This window comes from Sturnira hondurensis, unplaced genomic scaffold (assembly GCF_014824575.4).
Source record: "Sturnira hondurensis isolate 20B ecotype Veracruz unplaced genomic scaffold, ASM1482457v3 Scaffold0019433, whole genome shotgun sequence".
Taxonomy (NCBI): Eukaryota; Metazoa; Chordata; class Mammalia; order Chiroptera; family Phyllostomidae; genus Sturnira; species Sturnira hondurensis.
In genome coordinates this window covers 1,570,144-1,592,867 of record NW_028092064.1, presented here as the reverse complement: position 1 = coordinate 1,592,867, position 22,724 = coordinate 1,570,144, and the positions used below count along the sequence as shown (strand labels likewise).

General features: G+C 44.1%; 1 protein-coding gene across 1 annotated transcript in view; it reads left to right on the top strand.

Moving 5' to 3' along the window:
• Window positions 1-3,111: 3,111 nt before the first annotated feature.
• NUP160 (nucleoporin 160) overlaps window positions 3,112-22,724 on the top strand; it is a 39,385-nt gene continuing 19,772 nt past the window's right edge. The window contains exons 1-17 of the mRNA XM_037027934.1: window positions 3,112-3,246; window positions 3,516-3,627; window positions 7,087-7,297; window positions 7,613-7,835; window positions 9,309-9,387; window positions 9,883-9,997; window positions 10,647-10,805; window positions 13,535-13,612; window positions 13,863-13,960; window positions 16,183-16,267; window positions 18,056-18,124; window positions 19,770-19,853; window positions 20,142-20,312; window positions 21,005-21,104; window positions 21,376-21,541; window positions 21,887-22,014; window positions 22,096-22,256. Coding sequence (XP_036883829.1) covers window positions 3,147-3,246; window positions 3,516-3,627; window positions 7,087-7,297; window positions 7,613-7,835; window positions 9,309-9,387; window positions 9,883-9,997; window positions 10,647-10,805; window positions 13,535-13,612; window positions 13,863-13,960; window positions 16,183-16,267; window positions 18,056-18,124; window positions 19,770-19,853; window positions 20,142-20,312; window positions 21,005-21,104; window positions 21,376-21,541; window positions 21,887-22,014; window positions 22,096-22,256 — 2,139 coding nt within the window. The 5' untranslated portion in view covers window positions 3,112-3,146. The remainder of the gene's footprint in view (window positions 3,247-3,515; window positions 3,628-7,086; window positions 7,298-7,612; window positions 7,836-9,308; window positions 9,388-9,882; window positions 9,998-10,646; window positions 10,806-13,534; window positions 13,613-13,862; window positions 13,961-16,182; window positions 16,268-18,055; window positions 18,125-19,769; window positions 19,854-20,141; window positions 20,313-21,004; window positions 21,105-21,375; window positions 21,542-21,886; window positions 22,015-22,095; window positions 22,257-22,724) is intronic.

Below are 22,724 nucleotides of genomic sequence, written 5' to 3'. Positions count from 1 at the left end.
AAGTACAACGTTGCACATACATACAGTGGACTATTGTCAGTCATTAAAAGGAATGAAGTGCTGACACTTTGAAAACATTATGCTAAGTTAAAGAAGCTGGTCACAAATGTGTATGATTCCATTTATATGAAATGTCCAGAATAGGCAAATCTGTAGAAATACAAAGTAGATTAGTAATTTTGGCTGAGGACGAGAGAGGATGGGTATAGGAGACCGTTCTGTGTGGCGTGGGCCCAGCTCCCCCTTGGAAAGGCCAGTGGAAAGTGAGGTCTGGTACACGGGAACCCAGGCCTACGGATAGGTTCTCCTGGTGAATCAGGCCTGCATTGTACCTAGGCTGCTTTGAGACTTGCTTTTTGCTAAAACTCTCTCGCCCTGAATTGAGGCAGCAAACATTTACTGCATATCTTTAAAGTAACTTCCTAAAATCTATGCTAAACCTTCCAAAAAACAGTGTAATTAGTTCAGCCACTTTTCCCTTTGCATTTGCAAATATCCTTCTTCTGTGATGTAAGTAGCAACATCCTCTCCTTTGTTTTCTGTAAAAGGTAATCACCTAAAGCAAACCTGTGCATTGTAAATGAGGACTGTCCTCAATATAATATGCCTAGAAAAGCAATAAAAGTTTATCAAGGCAAGGATCAGCGCACTCTCCCCTTGAGAGAGTAGCCATGCTGTCCCTTTTCCTCCCCAGGACTCAGTAGTCCATGTGAATTTGTTTGTCTCATCCACTATGCCACGGACACTGCTTACCGGTGACCACATCAGATGGGCAGTGACAGCTAATGACGATGGGATTTCTTTTGGGGCGATAAAAACGTCCCAAAATTAGATTATGGTGATGGTCACACATCTATGTGAATAGACAAAAATGGTTGACTTCAGAAAGGTGAATTTTATGGTATGTGAATATTACCATAACAAAGTTTCGAAAATGCCATATAGATGGTGCTGTATTCTTCCTGGTGCTGTATCACACCAGGAGGTACTTCATATCTGATTGTCCTTATTAGTGGGAAATGGTAACGTTGAACTCTGGGTTGACAACAGATGGAAACTATATTTTTAACAAGTGCTTGAGAAAAGTTATCTATCTTACAGGAATACTACTACCTTATAAGGAAGTTAGAGAATGAAATTAGAATATGACATATTTAGTAAATCATAAGTATGGTAGGTAGAAAAAGTAACCCCTCCCAAAAGAAAGATGTCCATGTCCCAATCCCTGGGACCTATGAGTATGTTACCTTACATAGCAAAAGGAACTTTGCAAATATGATTAAGTTTAAGGATCTAAAGATGGGATTATTCTGTATCATCTGGGTGGAATCTCAGGAGCTTGAAATCCTGACTCAGGAAAAATATTTTAAGTGGTAGTTCTTTTCAATAATGCAGCATTTGCATTCAGCAACATTAGAACCTTTACCACCAGTACTAATTGTTCCTGCAAGGAAACACGACCCAGCTTTCTCCCCTGTTCTCCAGATCTGCTCTTCCCCTACTGTTCCCACCATTCGCCGGGTTGAACGGCATCTGTCCCACCAGTTATCTACCACCCACCTGGTTGCCAAGAGAAAAACATAGGAACCATCCTAGATTTGACCTTCTCTCTTCCTTTCATGCCCACAGCAGATCCTACTGACCTTACCTCCTAAATATTCCTCCAAATTTACTCTTGTTTTTTCCATGCTACTGGGGCTTCAATTCTTGCTGGACTATTCATTCATTCACTCACTTATTCATTCATCAAATACTTTCTGAATGCCTCTTTTGTGCCAGTAGAAGGGGGTGGGGAGGATATAAAAAGCAGGAAGCACTGTTGACGCAATACTTAATCACAGTTGGAGAGGGAAAGGGAGGGAGAAAAAGGGAGGGAAACATCAATGTGTGGTTGTCTCTCGGCGCCCCCCACTGGGGACCCGGCCCACAACCCTGACTCCCACCACCCTGACTGGGAATCAAACCGGCCAGCCTTTGGTTTGCAGGCTGGCACTCAATTCACTGAGCCACACCAGCCAGGACTCACAGTTGTAGTCTTTATCAAAGTTGGGGATGTTGAACATCCCCAGACAACCATGTGTGCAGGCTCATCACTCTCCTTTTGCAGGGACATAGGAGTAATTTAACAGAATTTAAGCAGAGTAAGAAGGAAACATCAAGGAAGTGAAGCACAGCGAAAACGTGGTAGAACAATGGATTGTACGAAGAATGGAGGGATCGCATTGCTAGAGCTGGTGTCCTGTAGTGAGCCGCAGAGAGAAAAATGTGGTCAGAATAGGATGAAACAGAGAAAGGCAAAGAAAGGTTGTGGTCACCAGTAATAACAAGTAGTAGTAACAAAAGTGCTTAACAAACATTTTCTACCAAGCATAAAAAAACTTTTCCCATCAAAATTAGTATATTCCTCAATATTGTGCATCTACACAGCTCTAGATACGGATAAAGCCGCAGTATCTTCCAAACCTTCACATCAGGGTAGAAAGAAAAGCACATTCCTTTCACGCATACATACATGTGAGCAGAATTTAAGTAATCTCAGCAGGTTGCTCGACATCGATGTTTTATTGAATCCATTATGTCTTACTATATAAAATAATCCCCTGGAAAAAATTTGCAATACAAAAGGACCCTCTGCCCCTCACTTCCCCTCGTCCCGTTCCCAAGTGTCAGGGAAGGGTGAAGAAACGAGACCAGGTGGAGATTCACAGCTACACCCAGACGCAGGAAGCGGGGACGGCAAACTCGGAATCCGGAAGAGGGCGTTAATCTGCCCGCCCCCGCCCCCCCCGACCTCGCTCTCCAGGGAATTCAGATCCGTAGCCCGCGCCGGCTTTTTAAAAATGAAAACAAACCCGGCCCCCGCCCCCCTTTCCTGGGGCCGCCGGGAAAAGGGAACCGCAGCCCGGAGGTGTCCTAACCACCCGCGCCAAGGTTCCGCAGCAGAGTAGATTCCCCCTTGCCCGCCCACCCACCCACCCTTGCCTCCAGTCAACTAGGTGGGATCTCCGCAATTTAGGGTAGGAACCGCCTTTCTCTTCCCCGGGATTTTTCACCTGTCCGCGCCCCCGCCAGTCCCGGCCCCGGAAGTGACGACAGCCTCCAGGTCCTGTTGGTATCCCGTCGGTCTCCGCGGCAGCGGCGGGAAGATGGCGGCGGCGGGAGCCCTGGAACGGAGCTTCATGGAGCTCAGTGGTGCTGAGCGCGAAAGGCCGAGGCACTTTCGGGAATTCACAGTTTGCTGCGTTGGTACGGGAGCAGCCAAGGAGGGAGCGATCCTATTCTTCCCCTCAGGCTTCTCCCATGGGTCCCTACATCTCTGATCCCCAATTCATCCTCTAAGTCCACATGGCTATAGACCCGGGATCAGAGCTTCCTTAGTGTCCTACTTCTTCCTTCTCTTTTTTCCCTTCTCTTTGTATAGGTTGTCAGTCCCTCATCCTCTGCCTCCTCCGCGCCATCAGTCCCTGTCATCCCCAGACAACCATGTGTGCAGGCTGATCACTCTCCTTTTGCAGGGACTGCAAATGTCTTGGCCGGAACCGTGAAATACAGTGAGAGCGCGGGAGGCTTCTACTATGCGGAAAGTGGCAAGTTGTTATCCCTCACCAGAAACAGGTTCATTCATTGGTAAGTGCTGTGTTTGCCCACGCCCCTTTCTGAGGCTGTTGTGGCCCCCGACGGAAATGAGTTTGACACCCCTGTTTTAGATGTACTAAACAAAGTATGTGTGTAGCAGACCTTTGGTAATGTTACATCCTTTCCCAAGAAAAAAGTGCACATATCCCCCAGCTGGGGTAGCTCAGTGGACTGACTGCTGGCCTGCGAACCAAAGGGTTGCAAGTCCCAGTCGAGACACATGCCTGGGTTGCAGGCCAGGTCCCCTGTAGGGAGCATGTGAGAGGCAATCACACACTGATGTTATCTTCCCTCTCTTTCTCCCTGCCTTCCCCTGTAAAAATCAATAAAATATTTTTTTAAGAAAAGTGCATGGAATTTGAGACAGGAGCTTGTATGCTATGCTCAGACAGTGACAGGAGGCCATGCATCTGCAGCTGAGTGAACAAAGGGTAGAGTAATAAGAAAGGCCGCTGAGGGCCGCATCTGGGCTTTGTTGGCTATTTTAGGGCTTTGGCTTTTACTCTGAGTGGTGTAGGAAGAAGCTGTTTGAAGGTTTTCAGTGAAGGAGCAGCACGATCTACATGTGTTTTTAAAGGATTGCTGTGGGTGTAGGTTGCAGGGCAGAGTCTAGTAGGGAAAGGGTGACAGCAGAGAGACCAATTAGGAGGCTGGTGCCACAGTCCAGACAAGAGATGACGGGGACTTTGACCAAGCTGGTCCTGGTGGCAGTGAGAAAAGTTCTGACTATGGGTATACTTTGAAGGTGAGTTTTATTAGAATTTACTGTTGGCACAGGTGTAGGGCATACAGAAAGAGGGGAATCAAGGGTGATCTGGTGATCTCCAAATTTCTGACTTGAACAACTCGAAGTTATATAGGTGCCATTCATTGAGTTGGAAAAGAGTGCAGATAAAGCGTATGTTTTTGTTTCTTTGTTTTTCAGGTTTGCTGGGTTTGGAAATTTTATTTTGGATGGGTTTAGTTTGAGATCCCTGTTTGGTATCCAAGTGGAAGTGTTGGCAGGGGTCATGAGTTCAGTGGAGACTTTGGGCTGAAGGTACAGATTTGGGAATTGTTGGCATTTGATGGCATTTAAAGCTGCTATGCTGAGTGAGATTGCCCAGAGAATGAATAGAAATCAGGGTTTCTCAACCTCTGCACTGTTGGCATTTGGAGCCAGATAAATCTCCTCTACATTGTAGGGCGTTAAGCAGCATCCCTGGCCTCTCCTCACTACATGCCAGTAGTGTACACGTGCACACACGCATGTACCCATACACTCATTTAGTCGTGACAAGTGAAAACATCTCTCTGGATATTGCTGTCTGTCCTGGGCAAGTCAGGTAGAAATAGCCCCCACTTGGAAACTACTGGGTAGATGAGGGAAGAGAAGCAGTCTGAGGACTGAACCCTGGGGCACACCAATGTTTAGGAAGGTGAGCAACCAGAGGAGGAGACCGAGAAGGAACAGCTTGTGAGGTAAGAGTTGAACAAAGACAGAGTGGTGTTCCAGAAGCTGAGGGAGTTATTTCAAGAAAGAGGAGAGTGAAAAAACTGAGAAGGACCACACGTAAGTCAGAGAAATGAAAATTGGCCTTGCCCCGTGGGGGTCGTTGGTGGCCTTGTCAGGAACTGCAGCAGTAGTGATGCAAAAGCCCCAGTGGGGCAGGTTCAAGAGAGAAGGGGAGGCGAGGAATTGTGGGCGTGAAACGACTCTCCCAAGGAGTATTGCTATAAGGGAAGCAGAGAAATTGAACGGAGGACAGTGGAGCAACATGGGGGAAGATAATAGCATGTTTGTATGCAGTCAAGGGTAACCACTAGAGGAGAGGCTTGAAGAAGCTGAGAAAGTGAGGTATTAGAAAGCAATATGCGTATTGAAATCATTTAGAATTATGGCAAGAGAAGTGAGAGTGACTCAGGAGCTAGGCTTCAGCAAATGAGAGAGGTCTGCAACGAACAGGGTAGCAGGTGGTATCCGACCGCATGACCTTCAGTGCTGAGTGGTTTGGGCACAGAGGCGGGAACAATGACCTAGAGTGGCAATGGGGAACAAGCAGGACGTCCATGCCCTACCCTGAGGCCCCACTACAGGGAGCGTGGTTGAGAAAGCTACCACCGTTAGAGAGGACTCTGGGGCATGCTGTCCTCCGGGAAGGTCCAGAACCCAACTTTAACCAGGAGGCAGGAAGGAAGCACCATTCAGAGGTGAAGTTGAGGGTCCAGAAGATTGTGCTGGTGACACAGCATGAGTTGCAAGAACGAAGTAGCTCTGGGAATCATCAGACCTCCTGTGATGCTCACTGCTCTGTGAGTAGATAAGGTGTGCTTTGCAGAATGTGTACTGTGAGCACAGAAGATGACCCAGAGTCAAGGTTCAGGAGCTAACATGGGGGTCAGGTGAAGGAGAGGCAAAGCCGAGAGACGTGGGAGTAAAACCAGGAGAGGGTGCTATGGAAGTCAGTAGAAGAGACTGGTTTGAGAAGGACAGCATGGTCAAGTTTGTGGATGACTGCTGTGAAGAAGTCAAGTTAGAAGACAGGAGTCCTTTGGGGTTGGTCTGGTGACTTGGTAAGAAGAGGGTAGGTTGAAGAGTACAAGACCAGTGAGGAAATAGAGAAAGCACGGCCGTAGAGGAGAACGGAGAAAACGTGGTGGCTGGGTGGGGGCCGGAAGGGGAGAGGTCTGGGGAGAGCGGATTTGAATGTTTATGGAAGGCTCTGGAAGAAGGAGAGAGGAGGGAGATACTTGAGAGAGTCAGAGATTGGTCTTTACTTGCTGGAAGGAGACCTGCTCTTGACGGAAGGGTGTGGGTATTATGGTCGATGAGGTGATGGGCTGAGCACAGTAGAGTGGCGCTCGAAGAAGAGTCCGCCCTCCACCCCAGCAGCAGAGGTAACAGAAGTCATAGGAGAAATACCCGTATGTGGTAGGGTCCCGGAGGTTGAGGCTGCAGTTGTCCTCCACAAGTGATGGGCAGGGGCATGAGTTTCCTAATAGTGGAGTTTAACTACATTGAATATTCTGACTGTCAAATTTGGAAACACTGCCATTTAACAGTCATATAACAAGACTTGAGTTTTATATTATGTTATTTTGTAAGTCTATATAATCTGGTGGTTTGGAACATAAACATTGGTCTGAATTTGTTGGTCAAAAATTTTCAAATTGGGGGCCTGCGAACCAGACGATTGCGGTTCGATTCCCAGTCAGGGCACATGCTTGGGTTGCAGGCCAGTTTCCGGCAGGGGCCAGTTCCCTGCAGGGGATGCACCAGAAGCAGCCATTCATTGATGTTTCCTTCCTCTCTCCTTCCCTTCCCCTCTAAAGATAAATAAATAAAATATTTTTTAAAAATTTTCAAATTGGGAGAGTTTACCCATAAATTATTTTCATATATTTCAGTGCAACAATAAGTTAGAAAAGCATAAACTTCTGAAACAATTGTCTTTTTTTTTTTTTTAACAGGAAGACCTCTGGAGATGCACTGGAGCTTGTGGAAGAGTCACTGGACATAAACCTGTTGAATAACGCCGTTCGCCTCAGGTTTCAGAATTGCAGCCCCTTGCCCGGAGGGGTCCATGTCTGTGAGACTCAGACTCACGTCACCGTCCTGATATTAACCAGTCAGACAGTGCACAGGCTGCTTTTGCCTCACCCTTCCCGGATGTACAGGAGTGTAAGTCGGTCGAGACCTTTATTCCCCAGGTTCCCCTGGCTGTCCAGACTCAGTGCTAGGGGAATGTCCTCTGGGACTGGGGGAGATTTGGGCTCCGTGTTAGCCCTCCATTGGTACCAAGCACACTTCGATAGTTAGTATCTGAAATGATCAGACACATTTTAAGTGGAAGAAATCGTTTTTATGAAAAAGAATGGCTTTCTTTTAAGCTCGAAACTGTTTTACTTTTAAAAAACTCTCGTGGCAATTGAAAGGAACTGTGGGAAAGTCATCTTATTTTGATGTAACAGATTTGTCTTTTCAATTACTTCACAGGAGTTGGCGGTGGAAGGTCAGATGCAATCAGTATTCACTGACATTGGAAAAGTTGACTTCAGGGACCCTTGCAACTATCAGTTAATTCCAGCCGTCCCTGGACTCCCCCCTAATTCCACCACCTCGGCAGCCTGGCTTAGCAGTGAAGGGGAGGCCCTGTTTGCTCTACCGTCTGCTGCTGGAGGAATCTTTATCCTTAAACTACCTCCGTATGACATACCTGGTAAGATTGGGAATTCCACCAGGAAGGCTGGCATTAAAACGGACCTTAGAAGTCCAAACCCACGTCCAACTCAGGAATTGCCCCCTACCCCCCTGAAGTGGTTGTTCAGTATCACTTCCCTGCTAAGCCCCTAATGGTGTACTGGTGGTTTTTCCACCCCAAAAGGAAGACTTTACACAGTGGATGAAGAACTGTAAGGTTTATTGGAATGTGGGAAAGATACCTATCAGACAGCCTATTCTAGGGCCTCTAGTAGGGATATGTTGTCTGCCTTCAAGTTGGGGTCGTGTAACCAAAATAATTGACACAAGGAAGTTGGGTTGCTGGTGTCCTACTCCAAGTCACCGCCCTCTCCTGCCTGAATTATTGCTTTAGTTTCCTAGCTATCTCCCCAGACCTATCCTTACCCTCTACAGAGAATTCCCCGGCAGACTCATGCACTTGAAATCTCAGTTGAGTCGTGTCACTAATCTGCTCAGAGCATTTAAATGAGAGTTGTTTGTCTCACTAAGAAGAAACCCAAAGTCCTTACATTGGTCTACAGCAACCCCTGCGGCTTCACCTTGCGTCTCATTTCCCCCTCACCTTCTTAACACCGGCCACACGCCTTCTGATTCCTTGAGCGTACCACACACACATTTTCAGGGTTTTTGTCAGGGGTAGTCTTTCCCCAGCTACCAGCATGGTTCCTTCCCTCGGCTCCTTTAGGTCTTTTGCTCAGTATCCCCCTCGGTGACGCCTTCCCTGATCACACTCTTCAGAGTTGCATGCACATCTGTCTCTAGCATTCACTATATCCATTCTGCGTTTTCTCTTACTCAATGTGTTAACTCCCTGGCTTCTCTTACCTCCCAGTGGAATGTGAGTTCCAGAGGGGCAGGAGTTTTTTAATCATGTTTACTGCCCCATCTCCTAGCACTTGGCACTGCCCAACACGTGAAAGGTACACAGTGATTATTTGGAAAGAATGAAGTATTCTTCTGAGCAATACGACATACTATTTATAAATGGCAAAAATTTTCCCTAGGAATCTAAAAATGCTGTTTTTATTGATCTAGTAGTGCTTCAAAAGATTTTAGATGTCGTGTATGTGGAAAGGCGTGTCCTAAGAATTGCCTGGGCCCGGCTGGTGAGGCTCAGTGGGACGAGCACTGGCCTGTAAACCAAAAGGTCACCAGTTTGATTCCTGGTTGGGGTACATGCTTGGGTTGTGGGCCAGCCAGGTCGCCAGCTGGGGGACGTATGAGAGGCAACTGATCAATGTTTCTTTCTCACATTGATGTTCTCTCCTTCCCTCTTTCCTCCTCTCTCAAAAAATAAAATGTTAAAAAGAAGAATTCCCTAGACAGAAATGTGTAAGCCCGTCACCTGTCATAGAGACCTGCTTCATGGTTGTATCCTCGCCTTTGAGCTTCACTAAGTCTCATCAGAAGGTGGCGTGGGTGTATCACGGGTCTGTTTTCAATCTTGTAGGGATGGTGTCAGTTGTGGAACTGAAGCAGAGTTCAGTGATGCAGCGATTGCTTGTGGGCTGGATGCCAACAGCTATCAGGTAAGTGCTGTCTGGCAGGTAAATCAAAGGGCCTAAGAATTTGATCTTTTTGTGCTAGTCAGCCTGCTTCCATTCTTACTCCAAGGCAGATAAAAAATCATACTGGAAAGCAGAAGAGTCTGCCCAACATCACATTCCATCTGAGCAGAGCCACATTCCGGAGCCCACTTCCTCTGGGATTGGACACCTTGGCCACAGAAACTGGCTTTCTGTGTATATCCTCTCAGTGTCTACTTCAGCCCTGACCTATCAAACCCAATTTTGAATAATATGAGAAATAGAAAGTTTCTGATGGTTAGAAAAGCATTCCGTTGTTATGTAAAGCTTTTTAAAGCTGATCATAGTAATTGGTTATAAAGCAAATAGAAAAATGTAGTGATTATACCAACATGCAAACTCTTGCTCCTGTTGATTAACAGTGTACATTATCTCTTAATTTACAAATTATAATGACCAGATGATTTTCAATGCTAAAACTTGGCCTTATGTTTTTAGGGGAGATCAGGGGCCTTCAGATCGTCCCCTCAGTCTTGCCGTTCACTGTGTTGAGAATGATGCCTTCATCTTTGCTCTGTGCCAGGATCATAAGCTGCGCATGTGGTCGTATAAGGTGACTGCCATGTTTTTATCTAGAATAAGTTGAAAAGGGATTGTGAATTGTTAGAGAAGTAAAGCAAATCTTGCTGCTCCTCTTAGATTTTCCCATCACTTAGTTTGAAAATTACAGGCCACTTCCAGATTCAGGCAGTTTCATTTTTCATACACTTCTCCCTGAAGTTTTTGTCTGTATTTTGAAAATTTTGAGTCCTGTAGAAAAGTTAAAATAATAGTACAGAATATATCCTTTTCTTAAGAGGAACAGCTCTGGCTGGTGTGGCTCAGTGGATTGAGTGCCAGCCTGCAAAATGAAAGGTTACTGGTTCGATTCCCAGTCAGAGCACATGCCTGGTTTATGGGCCAGCTCCCCAGTTGGGGCCATGCGAGAGGCAACTGATCGATGTTTCTCTTGCATCAATTGATGTTTCTCTTCCTCTCCTTCCCTTCCTCTCTCTAAAAATAAATATCACAAAACAGTTGATAATTTTATCTGTCAGATTAAGATAATTGCATCTTAGCCCTCAAAAAGAAACTGTTGGGTCCTTTAGCACACAAACTAGGCAGAGTGCTAATTATATAATGGATGTACGTCTTTTAAAGGGGAGGGTACTTGTTTTCTAACCTAAATATTCTTTGATGAGAGTAATTCTTCTCTTGGGCAGGACCAGATGTGCCTGATGGTGGCCAACATACTGGAGTATGTCCCTGTGAAAAAGGACCTTCAGCTCACTGCCGGGACTGGACACAAGTTACGACTTGCTTACTCCCCTTCCATGGGAATGTACCTGGGGGTTTACATGCATGCACCAAAACGAGGACAGGTGGGACACACGTGGAACGCATCGAGTTACTCTGTGTGGGGGGAGGTGGCTGCACACTGGAATCTGTCAGTTCTGCCTGGTGACCTGGATGTCTCGTGTGTTGTCTTCACCAAGAATGGAGGGGTTTGTGCTCATGTGTGAATTAAAAGATCGTGTAGGACAAGTCAGGGTGAAAGGGAATAGAGAGTGTAAAGGAATATTTAAGGAAAAGTTAACCAAAACCAAAGAAGCAAACAAATTTGGAAGCCTGGGTGAAATGGTGGAATTATGAAGAGGGATATAGGCGTCATAAGTGGTCGAACAGAGGTGGCGAGCGCTGACATCCTTAGTGTCTCAGATGGAGACACTAACAGGTGGCATGCTTGTTACGTTCCATCTAAGGATGAAAGCTCTTAGTGTTTCACCATTTAGTATGATGTCAGCTATGACTTTTTCATAAATGCCATTTATCAGGTGGGAAGCTTCTCTCTTCCTAATTCGTTGAGAGTTTTTATCATGAAAGGGTGTTCAGTTTCGTGCCGTCATCCTAATTCGTGTTGAGACATCAGTGCTTTTTCGTCACTGGTACACATAACCACACGGTGAAATGGGCATGTAATGTCGTAGTGTTACAATGAAGAGAGTTTTGACCTCACTGCCCGCTGAAGCATTCGCAGAGGCCTCGTTTTGAGGACCTCTGAAAGCCGCATCCGGAGTTGAAGGCGGTATTCTAGACGCGGGGTCAGATTGAACAGCGTTCAGCCTCCTCTGTTTTGAGCATTGCGGGGTCTGTCACTGGAGCCTAAAACTGGGAAGGCCTTTTTGGCAGCCATATAACACGTATGCCTAGTCAGATTGTAATAAGTTTGCGTCTTTTTTTTTTTTCTTCACAAAAAGTATTCCATACAGGGTATTTTCTCCCTAATCTGTAAAGTTGAAGTTTTGTTTTTTAAATCTCTGTGGCAGTTTATATCCATGTCTATTCATTTCATTTGTTCCTTGTTTTTCTTTGGGTCCTTTGGATTTTAATTTTGTTAATAAATGTATTACTCTAAGGCGCCTGGCTAGCTCAGTCGGTAGAGCAGGGGACTCTCAATAAGTATATTAATCCAGTACATGGATGGTCACTGATGTATTGAGCATGCCATCCGTATTTCCATGTAAGATGGTCTGGCCCACGGGCCAGGAAGTCTTTACTAGTTGCAGTAAGATAAGTACAGGGGTGAGAGAAAGCACTGGGAAACCTGTAGTGATTTGACGTTGCCATAGCACCCACATTTTGTAGAAGTAATCAGTCTGCAGCGGATTGGAAATTAAATAAAAAAACAAACCAGTGCTTTTCCACAGGTAGCTTAAGCAACATTAGAGCCAGAGACCATTACACTAGACCAGCCAGAGTCTACGATGAGAAATATTGTGCGCTGCTGCCTCCTGTGCACATGCGCAGTTGACATATAACCAAAACATTTTTATCAAATATTTGCTCTTACCGTGAGTGATGAACTGATGAACTCTGTTACTTTATGTTTGGTTTTTTTTTGTTCTTTAATGCTGGTTGCGACCTGCTAAGTTGATTTATATTCCTCTGCTGAGTGGAGATCTGTGGCTTATGAAATACAGCTGCAGCCGGGACTGACCAGCACTGCATGTGTTTTCATGCAGTCCTTCTCTTGTTCGGAAGGGGCTCTCACCGAAATTGTGTTAGTGCTGCCTTCTGGGCAATTGCTTATGTTGCAAGGACACAATTATTGTTGCTCTTATCGGTGAATTTTCTTTATCAAAAAATTATTTAAAACACTCATCAAAAATATTATTTCAAGTTTGAAAATTTTTGTTTTGGCTGTGGAGTTAAATACTAAACGTGAATTATTTTATAGGGTTCTATTTTTAATAAAGATTAACTGATGAGTATTGATTTGTATTGCTGTGTATGTTTTAAATTGTCTTAGGTACTTTGGTAAGAACATAAACTTAAAAATGGGTTTCCAACTACACTGAGATACCACCTCACATTCGGCAGGATGGCTACTATCAAAAATTAAGTGAATAACAAGCGTTAGTGAGGAAATGGAGAAACTGGAACTCTTATGCACTGGTGGTGGGGACATGAAATGCTGCAGCCACTTGGAAAACAGTGCGGCAGTTCCTCAGAAACATCAGTCATAGGATTACCCTGTGATCCAGCATTTCCACTTCTGGGAATATACGCAATAGAATTTTTAAAATAATAATTTAAAGTAGGATCTCAGGGATATTTGTATACCCATGTTTATAGCAGTATCATTCACAACAGCCAAAAGCTGGAAGCAACCCAGTTATTCATCAACGGACGATAGACAAAGTATGGTATGTGCATAAAACAAAATTATTTAGCCATAGAAAGAACGAGGTTGTGATAAATGTTACAGTGTGGATGAACTAAGTAAAATAAGCCAGTCGCAAAGAGACAAACCCTGTTGGGACTCCACTTAAAATGCTGAGCAGTCGGTGGTACTGACAAAGTGCAATGGCCGAGGGGAGAGGGGAATGGGGGTGTTGAATGACTGCAGAGTTTCAGTTTCGTGGGATGGAAAGAGTCTGAGGGATCAGCCGCACAGCAATGTGAATGTACTTAACACTCTTGATGGTAAATGTTGTGTATTTGGCCATACTTTAAAAAAAATTTGGTTTCTGTATGCTAATAACTCTTATTTAGAAAAGTAGCATGTTGATTATTTCAAGTAATAAATTGTCAACTTGTGTTTTAACAGTTTTGCGTTTTCCAACTGGTGGGCGCTGAGAATAACCGCTACAGTCTGGATCACATTTCCTCCCTGTTCACCTCTCAGGTGGGTTGGTCCGCCCTCCGCGTGCCACACACACTGGAAAGAAGTGTTAGCTACTTCGGCTCGACTGCAGTGGGGTTGCAATCTTAAAACGCAGTATTTCATGTGTGCGAACAAAATGTCATTTGGGTTTCACCAAGTTCGCATATTATCTTTTGTTTTTATGATTTTTACCTGTCCCAGTGATACAAATTTAGGTCATTACCCTTTGTTATTTTAACTCCCCCTCTTCCCTGTCCCCATTTCCTCCTAGGAGACACTAATCGACTTTGCTTTAACCTCGACGGATATCTGGGCCCTGTGGCATGATGCTGAGAACCGAACGGTTGTGAAGTACATCAACTTTGAACAGTATGTGACACTTACCTTTTTTTTTTTAAAATCAGCGAGGGAGAGAAAAATCAGTGTGTGGTTGCCTGTCATGTGGCCCCCCACTAGGGACCTGGCCCACAACCCAGGCATGTGCCCTGACTGGGAATCAAACCAGCGACCCTTTGGTTTGCAGCCCGCATGCTCAATCCATTGAGCTACACCAGCCAGGGCTTAACACTTACCTTTGTCATCCTACCTCACCCCAAGCAGTTTCATACTAAGAAAACATGCCCTGGCTGGTGTAGCTCAGTGGATTGAGCTTAGGCCTGCAAACCACACGATCGTGGTTTGATTCCCAGTCAGGGCACATGCCTGGTTTGCAGGCCAGTTCCCAGCAGGGGACTCACAAGAGGCAACCAATACATTGATATTTCTCTCCTTGTCTCCTTCCCTTCCCCTCTAAAAATAAATAAATAAAATATTTAAAAAAAAAAAAGAAAACAAGTGCGCTTTTTAGGTAGTACCAAAGTCAAGTGTTTGCGTTTAAAGGATTCAGTCCTGGGTATGCATGTTGTTGACTATTTTCTGAAAAAACCTTCTTTTATACTTATGTTATTTTTTATCATTGGTTTTAAGATGAAATGAGGATTCTTCATTGTTGGAATGAGATGAAAATACCATGTTTCTTGGGAGAGATAGCACATACCCAGAATACTGCTAATCTGGAAGGGGATTTTTGCATCTAAGCAAAGACTAGTTCTGGTGCCCACAACTTCCAGGAGACACTACAGCCCCTTTGGGTTCTCAGGTTGCACGAGTGTGGTGCTTCTTGAACCTTTTTTAAAACAGGGCACTCTTTTTGTCGAGAGATAATGAACTCCAATATATAACAAAACTAGAATTTTGTGAGTATAAGGTTATAACACAATTCAACATGTTGACAACTTCTAGTATATATTTGGTATCTTATACTTTAATGTACATACCATGAGTTATGAATGTTTAACAGTTACAAAATATATTTTATTTATTTATTTTTAAAAAGATTTTATTTATTTATCTTTAGAGGGGAAGGGAAGGAGAGAAGGAGAGAAATATCAATGTATGGTTTCTTCTCGTGAGTCCCCTGCAGGGAACTGGCCTGCAACCCAGGCATGTGCCCTGACAGGGAATCAAACCGCGATCATGTGGTTCGTAGGCCCAAGCTCAATCCACTGAGCTACACCAGCTAGGGATACAAAATATAAACATTTATGTATCCCCTGAAACACGCAGGATTCCCTGGAACATCTTGACATCCCTGGAACTAAGCTGATTGAACTTTAGGGTCCCTCATGACCTTTATACTGGAGAATAGAATTCTAGAAATAGTTGCCGCCATATCTCAGAAAATGTGTGAGAGAGTCCTTGTAGATGGTGTTCCAGCAAAGTGGGAAAGAAGCAAAGACAAGTCAGATGAGAGTTTAAATCCTGATTGTGCAACTTGCTAGCTATCAGATGCCCTGAGCCTCACTTTCCACATCTGCAAAATGGGGTTAAGACAGCTTTCAAAGTTACACTACAGCTGCACCTGGCGTAATGTCTAGCATGGAGTAAATGCCGAGTGAGTTAGCTGTTAGATTTGTGTTTAGAGGTTTAATTATAGGAAGCCTGTTAAAACTGGTTAGAGTGCAACTGTAAAACCAGAATAAGCTTCTTCTTTCTGAAACATTTTTTGTTTGTTTTGTTTTGTTGTTGTTGTTTAAGATTTTGTTTATTTATTTTTAGAGAGAGAGGAAGGAGGAAAGAGAAGGAGGAAACATTGATCAGTTGCCTGTGACACACCCCCAACCGGGGACCTGGCACACAGTCCAGGCATGTGCCCTGACTGGGAATCAAACCAGTGATCTTCATTTTGCAGGACAATGCCCAGTCCACCAAGCCACACTAGTCAGGGCTTTTTTTTTTTAATCTTTTTTAATTTATTGATTTGAGAGCGAGAGAGAAACATAGATTTGTTGGTCCACTAATTCATACATTCATTCAGTGGTTGATTCTTGTGTGTGCCCTGACCAGGGATCAAACCTACAATCTTGGCATATCAGGAGGATGCTCTAACCAACTGAGCTACCCGGCCAGGGCTGAAACTTTTTTAACGGTTGATGAAGTCATTGCAGAGATTCGGTGAGGGGGCCCTCCCTGCCCGGATACTGCCAACAACATAAACTTTGGTTTTTTAATCATCATTTTTCTTTAGACTGATGGACTGTGTTTCTTTGTAGTAATGTTGCAGGTCAGTGGAATCCAGTTTTTATGCAGCCTCGGCCAGAGGAACAGATCATTATCAGAGACGATCAAGACCCCAGAGTAAGCAACGCTAAGGTCTTCTGTAAGGGGATGTGTTCCCCGGTCATTAGTCGCAGAAGAGCCAGGTGTGTCAGAACTCTCCCAGCGGCAGGTGAAAGAAGCCCACCTCAGCCTGACTGGGGTTTAAGAGGAGACTGCATTGGCTTGTGCGGCTGAGGAGCTGAGTTCGCTGGCTTCACCCGTGGCTGGGGGAGTGCCTGCAGCAGCCGCATCTCCTTGGTCTCTGATCTGCTCTCCTCCTTGTTGGGTTCATTGTCGGGCAGAGCCTGTGCGTTCTGTGAATGAAGCAGCCCCAGAGGAGAGAGCACCTCTGTCCCAGGTCCTGGGTAGACACTCCTTGCCTGGCTTGAGTCGGGTGGTATTCCTGACACAGTCACTTTGACCAGAGGGATAGAACACTCTGGATTGGCTTAAGAAACATATCCAAGCTGGGCCTTGCTCTTGGGGAAGGCTGTGAAGTAAGTTGAGTGTGGGTAGTGCAGGAATGGCTCCCCAGGGGAAGACAAGGGATTTGTTAGTAGAAGAGGGGAAATGGATTCTGGCCGGGCACACACCTAGGTGTCCTCTATACTAACCGCTGTGGCACATGCGTGTGAACTAGACGTAAGGTAAATGTGCTGTATGCTGAGAGGAAAACGGCTCTGAAAGGTAACGCAGTGGAGAGCAAAGCTGGCCAGCCTCGCCGTCTTCCGGGCGCCCTCGGAGTAAGTGGCAGAAGGAGCTTTCGGTTGGTGCCTTAATATTGAAACGAGATTTAAACGTTATGGCGACTGTTTGCAGGAGCGGAAACCCCACTTTGAACACCTGTTGCCATGTTTTTAATCCCGAGAGGTTATTGGCACTTGACTTTCGACTAAACGCCAGTCACCTGCTAGTTATTAAAATCCTTTTCTCTCTCCTTCACTTTGGTCACTTTATCATCCCTCAGAAGTTCAGTGGAAGGAAGGAACTTGAAAGGTCAGTCAGGTTTACTCCTCANTTGGTGCCTTAATATTGAAACGAGATTTAAACGTTATGGCGACTGTTTGCAGGAGCGGAAACCCCACTTTGAACACCTGTTGCCATGTTTTTAATCCCGAGAGGTTATTGGCACTTGACTTTCGACTAAACGCCAGTCACCTGCTAATTATTAAAATCCTTTTCTCTCTCCTTCACTTTGGTCACTTTATCATCCCTCAGAAGTTCAGTGGAAGGAAGGAACTTGAAAGAAGGTCAGTCAGGTTTACTCCTCACTGACAGACCTGGATTATGAAATTTGGTCAAAATAATTAGGCAGTTTGAGATTTTTCAGTTTATTCCGTCATTTCTCCACTTGTGAGAGCTTATTGCGTTTTTTTTTTGTTTGTTTTTCATATGTAACACTTAATTATTCTTGGCTCCTTTTCGTTAATATGTATTAGAGCCATAAAATGAGTATTTTGTGGGTGGTGTAGAAACCAGTTTAATTGTTCTTACTAGTACACTTGTATATCACCAGTGAATTAGGTTCGCCTCTCCCATTTAAGTGGGGCACTTGACAGGGTGTGTTTTCCGGGGGAGCCCAGTGCGTCTGCGCGAGGAGCATGCCCTTCAGGACAGGACACCTCATTGACTCAGAGACACCACGCTCTTCACTTTCGGGGGGGAATGGAGAACTGCTCTGCTACCTGTTGTTGCTCAAATGTAGAAGGGCACGTGTAACAGAAAGCCAGCTTTGTTGCAAACCAAAAGCTCTTGAATTCTTCTTCAGATTTGTCTAGTTTGTATCTTTTTAGAATGATACTAATCTTTGCTTTCGTGTTCTCACAGGAGATGTATTTGCAGAGTCTGTTTACACCAGGACAATTCATAAATGCAGCTTTATGTAAAGCTTTACAGGTCAGTGAAAAAATACTTCATGTTTGTTTAAGGCCACCTCTTTATTTTATTACCACTCATTATATAATAAATTATTGCTATTCATTTTTGTTGTGTTTTTGCAATTGTGTCAGACTGTGTTGTATAAGTACAAGCTTATAAGTGCCTTTGTAATTTTTATAAATGGTCTGCCCATGAAGTGGGACTCCCAGCCGGCAGGTGGGATGTCTTTCCCAGTGAAAAATTAAGCATGGCGGTAGCACAAAGAGAAGTTTGTGCTACCCTGTTACAAAAGATACATTACTACACTACGTGTAATTTCTATACTTAAGAGAAATCTAAAGTATTTTCTTGGTTAATTTTGGTGGTACTGTTTTTACCCTCTTGGTCGTACAGTGAAGATCTGACTTGGTTCAGGTTCAGTCTAAAATCTAAATCTGATGCCCTGGCTGGTGTGGCTCAGTGGACTGAATGCCGGCAAACTGAGGGGTCACTGGTTTGATTCCTGATCAGGGCATGAGCCTGGGTTTCAAGCTGGGTCCTTGGTTGGGGGGTTGCAGGAGGCACCAATTGATGTGTCTCTCACACACTGATGTTTCTCTCCCTCTCTTTCTCCCTCCCTTCCCCTCTCTCTAAAAACAATTAAAATCTAAAAAAAATAAAATAAAATCTAAGTTTCAAAGATCACGTGGTTTAGGAGATGCTTGAAGTTTTGCAAAAGGATTCTCTACTTTAAAGTCACTTAGGCTTCCTTAAATTGCCGTACTTGGTGACTTGAAAACAGGACATCGCTCATAGAATGGAAAGGTCCCCAGAGTCTCCTGCTCTGACCGACCACACAGGGCAGGACAGCTGCTCTGCTTCTAGTTGCCTCCGCCTCCCTGGTGACATGTTCCTCACTGGCACTTGTGTGAGTTGCTGCTCCCAGATGGTGTCATTTAGAAGCTCTTCCCAGTATCGGATCAGAGTCAACCCCCATTCTTTTGGTGGCTTCTTTCTTTTGGAATGTCATAGAACTTGCTTCTCTCCTGTGAAGCAGGTTTCAGTTATTTTAAGAATCTTTCCTTGTTCTTTAACTTGCTCTCACATGGTATAGTTTCCAGACCCTTGACATTCCTTCTAGGTACGCCGTTGGATATCTGGCTGCTGCTTGTTTTCTGGTTTGAGAGATCAGATAAAACTTGAGAATGCCACGGCCCCTTTCTCCTCTTTCACCTCTGCAGCACGTTTTCCTTGTGAACAACGGTCAAACGTCCGACGGTATTTCCCAGGATACCTCTTGCGTCCCAGTAGGGAGGCAGCCACCGCCCCTTTGCTCCGGCAGTTTAGCTGTGGGCTGGTCTCAGCACGTGTGTGTTGAGCTCCATCCCTTGTCTTCCTTCGGGCTGAAAATTCACGGTTCTGCTCGCTGTAATAATCCAAGTGTGCCCTGTTATGATTCTTTCCAATTCATGGGTTTTTATAGTTTATTCTGGTCTAAACTATTTCAAACATGCTCTGATTTCAGTTACAGAAATTACTTGCATGGTGTTAGGGGTAAAGGGGTATTCTGGGCGTGTCTGGTCTCAATGTGATGTCATGTATTGCCTCAGTACCGTCTAAACTAGAGTATTTTTCATTGAGTTTTAGGTATTATATAATCTTCTCATATGTCTCTTAATTTTAGATTTTCTGTCAAGGAACTGAGAGGAATTTAGATCTTTCCTGGAGTGAACTAAAGAAAGAAGTTACTTTAGCTGTTGAAAGTGAGGTGAGGTCTGGATAAAGAAAGAATAAGTATATTCTTCCATTTTGATGTGGATTGGCAGGTTGGTACTGCGGAATTGTTCAAATCGTTCACTGAACCTTGTTGGTAGGAGGTAAAAACGTGTAAATCTTTTATGCGGGGAATTATGTATTTGTGTAGTCAATGGTGTGTAAGCTATAATGAATATTCATTTAGCTATAGCTTAGTAAAATAATATCAGATAGTTATGTTTTAGGGGGAGAAAGCTCCTGAATGGTATCAAGAGTTTCTTTTTTTCCCCCTCTTTACCAGCTACAAGGAAGTGTAACAGAGTATGAGTTTTCTCAGGAGCAGTTTCGGAATTTACAGCAGGAATTCTGGTGCAAGTTCTATGGCTGCTGTGTTCAGTATCAAGTAGCCCTCTCTCATCCGCTCGCCCTACACTTGAATCCGCACATGAACATGGTGTGCCTGCTGAAAAAGGTAAGGGCACTGACGCGCAGGGAAGTCCTTCGGACAGTCAGTGTGTCCTGCAGAATGCTCGTCTGCTGCATGTTGCAGTTGGCTCTTAGGACTTTGGGGTTGGTTTATTCATTCGTTTGTTTTTTCTTAAAATTATAATTCATTTGTATTTAGATGGTCTTCTGCATTACTTACACGTTTTGGCATTTTACTTTTTATTTACCTCAATATTGAAGTGATTTCAAACTTAATTTAAAACTTACAGGAATAGCACAAAGAACTTCTGTGTACTCTTCACCCAGGTTTACCATTTATAAGCTTCCGTTTGCTTTTTGCCTTCTATAATTTGTTTTCCTGAGCCACCTGAGAGTTAGTTGAGGACTTCATACCCAATTACCTGTACAGGTTACCATGTATCTGAGATCAAGGGTATTCTTCTGTAACCACAGCACAATTTGGAGATCAGTCAATTTGATACTGATGTAACACTGTACAGTCTGTACTCAGATTTCACCAGGTGTGCCTGTGAGTTTTCTTCTTGATGCACAGTCCAGTCCAAGATCTTGCGTATGTTTAGAAGCCTGCATCTGTTGTCTGTAGAGTGTCCCTTAGTGTGGCTTTGTCCGCTGCTTCCTCGTGATAAGATTAGGTATCAATCATTTTATACTTTTACACATTCACTGAAATGAATGTAACTGGATTTGTATTTCCAGGGGTACCTGTCTTTCCTAATGCCTTCCTCCTTAGTGGATCATTTGTATCTACTGCCTGATGAGAACCTCTTGACAGAGGATGAGACGACCATATCTGATGGTAATAGTGATTGTGCTGCCCATACTCAATCTCCTTCCTACATGAACGCCATGCTTTGTTTCACATGGAGGCAAAGCCTGTTGATTGTCACTGTGACCTTTCCTGGTCATTTTATCACGTTGTAGATATTTTATGGCAAGCTGAAGAGGCCTAAGCATCTCTAAGACCTCAGATGGATCCTCAGCATTTAACTATTAATATTTTCATATAATACTAATTAGTAGCTCTTCATTGGCTTGAGACACGAATGTTAATTTTCTCTTACTCATAGATGTGGATGTTGCTCGGGATGTCATCTGTCTTATAAAATGCCTTCGTCTGATTGGAGAGTCAGTGACTATGGATATGTCAGTAATGATGGAAATGAGTTGTTTCAACCTACAATCTCCAGAAAAGGCTGCAGAACAGATTTTGGAAGATTTGATCACTATTGATGTGTAAGGAGAATTTAGGGTAAAGTGCACTTCCTGGTGGAAATTTAGCAATTTTTAGTGCCAAAGTCAGGATTTTAATGTACATTCAAGTATGTACAAAGTAGTGGCTTAAATTATTAACTATTAACTGGCCTATAAATTCTGAAGCAAGAGTGTTTTCTTAAATTCATATTGTCTGTCATGTGTGAAAAAATGAGGGGAAATTTGCTTCATGGAGCAAATTACCTCCATTCCTTTGTTATGTGGCTGGTTTTCCTGTTTCATAGCATGTTGAAGCTTTCAGGACTTATACAGAGTTTGTCTTGTGTGCTCTTGGTGGTAATAGGAGTTTTCTAATTGTCCTTACAGAGAAAATGTCATGGAGGACATTTGCAGTAAACTGCAAGAGATTAGGAACCCAGTCCATGCCATCGGGCTTCTTATACGGGAAATGGACTATGAAACAGAGGTGGAGGTGGAGAAGGCATTCGATCCAGGTAGATGACAGAACAATAAGCGTGTCCTTTTAACGTAGAGAAAACAATGATGCATCTAACCCCCCCTTTTTTTCATTGCAGCTCAGCCCTTGAATGTTCGAATGAATCTTTCCCAGCTCTATGGTAGTAGAATGGCAGGGTATATCGTGTGCAGAGGTGTGTACAAAATTGCCACTACTCGCTTCCTCATCTGCCGAGACCTTCTGATCCTACAGCAGCTATTAATGAGGCTGGGAGATGCAGTAAGTACCGTTTGAGAGGAAACTTGTAAAATCTAAAATCTGAAACCTTGTGTACACCTGCAGGCATTTAGTGGAATGTCAGCTCTACAAGCACAGAGACCTTTGTCGTTATTCTCTGCTCTATCGCCCCTGCTTGGCCCTTAGCAGGTGCTGTGTAAATAGTTGTTGAATCAGAAAAGAGTAAGCATCGAAATCTAAAATGACAGATCAAGAACATACAAGAGAGCAGAAAGTTTCACAATTACCCTTTGCCTACATAGTGGTAGGAAGTTTTCTCAGGTTGGCTCTTCCAAAATTGAGTGTCATTAGTCCTACTTTGGATGTGATAACTGGGTTTAGTGGGAGTTGAGAGGAAGAGAAGAAAAGGAACTCTTGCTGCCTGCAGCACAGGATTCACCCGAAGCACGGTCTTGAGATCACAGTCTGTCTTTAGGGCTCTCCCAACTCCATTCTGTGCTTCCTCTCCAT